The sequence below is a fragment of the Populus nigra genome, chromosome 18 (genome assembly GCF_951802175.1).
Source record: "Populus nigra chromosome 18, ddPopNigr1.1, whole genome shotgun sequence".
NCBI lineage: Eukaryota > Viridiplantae > Streptophyta > Magnoliopsida > Malpighiales > Salicaceae > Populus > Populus nigra.
The window spans coordinates 2,936,320-2,942,883 of record NC_084869.1 but is presented as its reverse complement, the minus strand read 5'-3'; the positions used below and the strand labels follow the sequence as shown (position 1 = coordinate 2,942,883).

General features: G+C 36.5%; 1 protein-coding gene across 2 annotated transcripts; it reads right to left on the bottom strand.

Moving 5' to 3' along the window:
* Positions 1 to 413: 413 nt before the first annotated feature.
* Positions 414 to 2,008, bottom strand: LOC133677958 (protein BASIC PENTACYSTEINE2-like). 2 transcript variants are annotated; one of them, XM_062100104.1, is made up of 2 exons: positions 1,773 to 2,008; positions 414 to 1,494 (listed from the first exon to the last, which is right to left on the bottom strand). In XM_062100104.1, the coding sequence occupies exon 2, from the start codon at positions 1,384 to 1,386 to the stop codon at positions 532 to 534; it is 855 nt and encodes a 284-aa protein (XP_061956088.1). In that variant the 5' UTR covers positions 1,387 to 1,494; positions 1,773 to 2,008; the 3' UTR covers positions 414 to 531. The 2 variants fall into 2 exon arrangements, with proteins under 2 accessions (XP_061956088.1, XP_061956087.1); XM_062100103.1 differs by having other exon boundaries at positions 414 to 1,486.
* Positions 2,009 to 6,564: the final 4,556 nt, after the last annotated feature.

The window sequence follows — 6,564 nt, the reverse complement described above, 5'->3', positions numbered from 1 at the left end:
CCAACATCTGAATTGCAAAACGCATCATATACTAATTTATTTTTCAAAACACCAACAAGAATACCAACTGATTGTCTGATGAAACCGCACCATCTTGCCAAAACCAAGACTTACGAGCAAATAGCAAATTCCTCACTAACAAAGTGGCAAGCCTCAAAAAAATACCTCACAAAATCAGAGACTAGAACACAGGTATGTCATGAGCATTCATTCATTTACACGAGCTGCAACAACTGCATAAAGAATGAGGCACCCAGATTCACCAAAAATAGATTTTTATTTTGAATTTATATTAATTCAGATTTAATTGAATACACATACATAATTAATATAAGAATCAAGGAAATGTCTTAACAATTAGCAGCAGCAATGAGAAGAAAATAACTCAATCGCATATAATTTAAAGGCCAGGAGAAAAAGAAACTATGAGGTACAAATGTATTAAATAAATCCCATCTCTACAGCATTTTCCTTGGCATCAATATTGAAAAAGCTAAGAGTGCAAGCAGAAAGAGAATTCACATGGGACATCTACTTGATAGTGACAAACTTGTTTGTACCGTGTTTAGCCCAATGTGTTCTGAGATCAATTGCATTAGAGAAGTCATAGCCTTCACCAGCAAGTTTCTCTATGACCTTCTTAAAAGCTCCTAAACTCATTTTTCTCCCTGCTATCCTTGCACCACGTCGTTTCATACTCATAGGCAAGGGATGCACAGAAATGCATGTCGTGCAACAAGCTGATTGCCACCCACCACAACCCCAACGATAGCATTGTTGGGGGGTGCCAGTGCATGAGCAAATTGGTATAGGAAATAATGAAATGTCCATACTGATCCCATTTATCATAATTTCAACAGTTTTCTTGGCAGACTTTCCTTGTTGAGCAGAAGTACTACCGTCAGGCTTGGGTACTTGAGGGCCTCTCTTACCCTTCTTTGCTTTAAGGCATTTCAAGGCTTTAGGACGCTGCTTCTTCTTATCAGGACCATTTTCCTTTTCAACAACACCAGCACCTTCAACTTGGTCCAGTGTTTCATCATTTGCCGAATTAGGTGGTTGAAACATTTGCATATGATTAGCTGAAGATGTTTCCGGAAAAACCACATCATAATCATGGTTTCCAGTGAATACATGGTGAAACTTTTCTCTCTTGTCAATTGAAGGATCCCTCATGTGCTCCATAGGGAACATGTGCTGCGAAACCCCCATATCCCTATGATGAAAACCTTCATTCATACTAGTCATGATGGCAGCACTGCGCGAACCCGAAAAGGGTTTCTCAGGCATTGTTGGAGCCATGAGCTGAAGACCCAGATTTCCTTTAACAGTTGTTGGCTCATAGTAACCCCAATTACGAATATTCAAACTGTTATCTTCATCCATTATTTCAAACCACTACAATTCAAGATAACTTTATTTCACCTTAACACAATATCTGTTGTCAGCATTGTGCTAATCTAAAAATTCTCCAAATTGGGTTCACCTAAAAATCTCCAAAAAGATTGTAGACACATGAAAATTAATTCAAACCCAAATCACACAGCTTAAGAAATTAATAAACAGATTGTTAAATCATAGTAAAGTTTGTGACTTGAAACCAAAAGAAGTCATAACTGACAGAGCTAGTAAGCCGAAAAATAAAGAAAAATGCATCTGGGTCATAGTCAGAAACAAAGATCTTCGAATCCTTGGATCTGTCTGACAAATCTTTTTGAAAGAGGATAGACAGTAACGACTGTAGTATTTCAAGGAAAGATAAAGGGACTTACTTCGAAGAAGATGAAGTGAGCTTTTTAGGGTTCTTCTTCTCCTCCACTAAAGAAGCACAAAAATGAAGTTACGAACGCCATTTTTGTATGTAATTACTCTTTTCACTCGTTTTTAACGTGCACTTGCCTCGCTAGTTGCTAGTCTTTTGGGTCAACTGGAACCTTGCCTTTCCTTTGTTCGCCTCCCTAACTATATATAAGGGTTACTTCACGGCCTTTTTATCTGTAAAATGTTGATTGACAATTAATTATTTGAATTTATATAGTTAAACCAGTATCCATCCATCTATCTTTTCAATTTCAATGCTGAGCTTCTTAAACCAATTTTCTAGTTTGTGCCTAAAACATATAATATTATTTAGATTAATTTAATTATACCATTATTATTCTAATTTTAAAAAATATAAATTATTGTAATGCACTAGAAAAAACAAAGGCATTAGGCATAGTTGCTGTATTGTTGTTAGCACTATTTTTTTATTAGGGGATATATTTTAAAACAGATCTTTTAAGGTCCTTTCTAGTGATTTAATATTTACGTATTATAAGAAATTTGTTTTAAATTTTATTAATAATAAGCATTAAATCCATATATTGAGATAATTCACTTACGAATATATGTATATATTATTTAATTGGGAGATCCAAGGTACCTTTCCTGAAGCTTTAAGCGAAGACCTCCAAGTACATATCTTGAATGTGAAGGTGTAAAAGAGTAACATGAGGCTTGAAGAATGAGATTGACTATCAGTTTTGGAATCCATTTTTAGGAACGTTCCTAGTCTTTTCTTCCCTTGGAGTATCTTACAATTCTGCAGGATAGCTTTTCTTGTTATGTTGCAGATCTTCCTGTGATTTCTTTCTTTCTTGTTTCATGGCCTTTAATGGTCTTTCTTTCTTACCACCTCCGGATTAATCGGACTTGGAGGAGGACGAGGAGACTGTCTTATTGGCAAGGTTTTCCCAGATAAACCTATCAACAAATTGGTGTTAAAGGAATGATGGAGATGGAATGGCAAAGTGCGACAGGTTTTCAGGTGTAGTAGGAATACGATGAAGGGTACTTTCAGTTCTTTTTTGATATTGAATGTGATACGCAGAAGGTTTCGAGGGTGGCCTCTGGCTTTTCAAAAACAGTATATTAGATTTGCAAAGATGGGATTAGGATAAAGAAAGTGATGAAGATGCATTTTACAGTCTACTTTTAGGTAATAAATTTTGGGACTGCTTTCGAACTGTCGCACTAAGGAGAAAGGGAGAAAAAAAAGGAGCTCGATTGGATGTGGATTTGCTTGGTGTTAGAGACGATCAAGAGAGCATTATTAAAGTCCAGGTTCTAATCGATGTAAAAAGAAAAACCCTTGAAGAAAGGAATGAGAGTTGCCATTTTCAATGGAGAAAATTACTAGGTGATTGTGGGTGTTCCTTCATTTTAGCAGGAGCAACATGGCATTCTTAAGGCCAATCCTTATACTTCTAAGTAAAAAGTTGAGCACCTGGGTTAGGTGCTGCAAACCAAACCTCCCTTGCCATAAGCATGCAGCAGATTAGTCTGGTTGGAGTCAAAAGGAACGCATTCTTATGGCTGGTGATCAGGGAAAGTCGATAAACATCGTGCCTCCTCTGTCCTCGTTGCCAGTTTTGGAGCAACGAAATTTTGATGGGTTAGGAAAGGATTCAATTACAGGTTTGCGCAGTGCTTCTGAGCACAGTATCAGGGATTCAAATCCAATCAATTCGAACGCTGCAGAGGTTTCATAAGAACATTTATTTTCATTTATTGCTGGTGAGACTTTTCAGAAAAATGCCCCAATATCAGCATTACAAGATTCATTGCGCAACTTGGATCCGCAAAATCTTTCTCAATCAGGATTGGTGGAATTGCAGTATGAATACTTAATTGTTGTTCAAAAGACAGGAAATCTGCAACCTATCATTTTGAAGGCTGCTGAAGTGGAGTTACCAATTCCAAATAGGTCTAGAGCTTCAATGGACAATGAGCCTAGCTTTTGTTTAAGGACTTCTAATAATGCAAGACTCAAAAGTCTAATCAGGTTGGATAAAAGTAGGCAGCTTAAAGACAAGACAGGGATAAAATTCCACCACAAACATCTAATGAGTCGATACATACAACATCCGAGGGAATTCTGAAGAGGGGATGGAAGGATACTGAAGTAGAGTCGACTCTTGTCAATTCTGACTCAACAAGAAACAGGAAAAGAAGTGTACGAGTGATGTATCTGTTGAAGTGGTGGAGGAAACCAACATGATCAATGAGGCTTTTATCATGAAATTTCCAGGGCATGGGGAACCCCTAATAGTTCAGGATTATAAAGGGATTTTTAGGTCTCATCCCCCAAACTTTGTTTTCCTCGTGGAAACAAAGAATGGCTCAGAGGTTGTTTCAAAGATTGTTAGGAAAAACCGAACTAGAGGCGATTAAGGTTTGGCTGGTGGTTTAGCTATTGGATGGTCAGGTGCTGTTGATATTCAAGTTATTAATCGTGACCCTTTCTTTATTTGGTATCGAAAAGAGGATTAAGATAAAAGAGTTGTTTGGGATCTTGTGGTTGTTTATGCCAGTTTTCTGCATGATGTTAGGGAAAATCAGTTTACCACTCTTGCAATCATGTTCATTTCTTCAAATTTTCCTTCGTTGCTAGGAGATGATTCCAACACAATTCTGTTTCAAGATAAAAAAAGAGGTGGGAATGCCTATGATTCTCAAAAGATTGCTGGTTTTCAAGATTTTATAGTCGTGCTTAGGAATATTAAAAAAAACCGACCAACCAATTAAACTGAAAAAACTGAGAAAAAATTAACCGAAAAAACTGAACTGATAAAAAAACCGAATAAACCGATTAAAAAATAAAAAAAAACTGACCGGTTCGGTTCGATTCCGGTTTAAAAAAGCTTAAACCGATTGAATCGGACCAAACCAAACCGGTTTAATTAAATCTAAAAAAAAGGTATAAAAAGAAAATCTTAACCCTAAAACTAAATACCCTAACCCTCACAGCCGCTCCACTCCCTTCCCCCTTCCCCCCTTCCCCCCTTCCTTTTCCCATAACCCTAACTGCCCCCCTCCCTTTCCCCCTTCCCCCTCTCCCTTACCCCCTTTCTTTTCCTGTAACCCTTCTAGCCGCCCCCCTCCCTTTCCCCCTTCCTTTTCCCTTAACCTTTCCAGCCGCCCCCTCATTTTCCCCCTTTCTTTTCCCCTAACTCTTCATGATCTCAATTTTCAAGGCTTCAAGGGAACATGAATCATCTCGAAAGGTCAAATCTGAACTTCTAGTTCAGGTAGATGGTGTAAACAATAGTCTCACTTGTGAAGATGGCCATAAGAAAATAGTGATGGTTTTGGCAGCTACAAACTTTTCTTGGGACATAGATGAGGCACTAAAATTGTTTCATTGTCTTCTTGTAAATATTTTTGAGATTTTTTTGCTTTTTGGAAGTCATAAATTCATCCTAAATGGCAATTTATCCAAGATGTAGTACAACATCTCATTTCTCCAATGGCACAAAACCTAGATAAAGGTATACAACGGCAATAACAAAAATGCTTCGGTTTTTCTGGTTTTGGATGCTAAAAACCGACACAAACCGAACAAAACCGGTTTGGTTTGAACCGGTTCTCGGTTCGGTTCGGGTTATATTAACAAGGACTATTATTTTTTGGTTTGGTTGAGTTTTTGGGTTAAAACCGGACCGTGAACACCCCTAGCCATGCTGGGTCTGGTGGATTTATGTTATGCTGGTCATGCTTGATCGTTATTTAGCTTCTCTATCATGGTAGCCCAATTATCCTAATGCTTTAGTACTGCATTTAGATGAACCAGGCTCAGACCATAGGCCTATTTTTCTCTTATCTGACTTTGGTGGGAGGTTTCAAGTTATTGAAAAAATCATATTACATTTTCAATTTTATTTCACATCGCAATTCAATTATCATGGATCTCAACCCAACTCATCATCATCAACAACACAACACATCTTATTCAATAACATCATATAATGTAATTCAAGTGAAAGATTCGATTTCAACTATAAACATGCATGGTTAAATAGGTACCTAGAGTTACAAACATTAAATTAAAGTCATACATTTAAATTTAAGCTTACGATCCTTAATTCATTCCTGATTTTGGGGTATATTGTCATAAAGTAATTTAACAATGCTTTTCATAACCAATTTACAAGCCTTTATCTCATATCTACGATGCCAATATTAAACTTGTATTGTCCATTTTGTTATGTACCAAGCTAGTATTCCTTTGCATGTTAAGATAAAGTGTTGCCAATTAAGGTAAGGGCCTAATATGCGGGGTCCTACCATTGACTTGACATAATTATTGATTAAGACATTAATCACAAAACAGTCTCATTTCTATCAGTACGCTATGTCACAAGTTTGAATCGATAACATTTATATCAACACTTACTTATGCATAAACAATCATATATTCACTTTAATATAAATTCATATATGGTTTCATCCCATCCATTCATATTTCATTAAGACAGCAGACACCATTGTTACATTATCATTTTATTAATATTTCAAATTTATTTTGTTTATGAATCCTTTACCATCATCTAATGTATTGTCAAACAATGATTCCACATTTATTACTTGCTACCGATCCCACAATCACGAGATAATAGCTTATTTTCTTAGTTACCGACTTCTTGCCAAATTTCATTATCTATCACTATTATTGGCATTTTATTACACTGTTATAATTACTATCAAATTCTTATCATGCCAGCAACAACACAAAACCTCAAT

Coding starts and splice junctions, on each gene's coding strand:
- LOC133677958 (XM_062100104.1), bottom strand. CDS start 1,386: ATGGATGAAGATAACAGTTTGAATATTCGTAATTGGGGTTACTATGAG.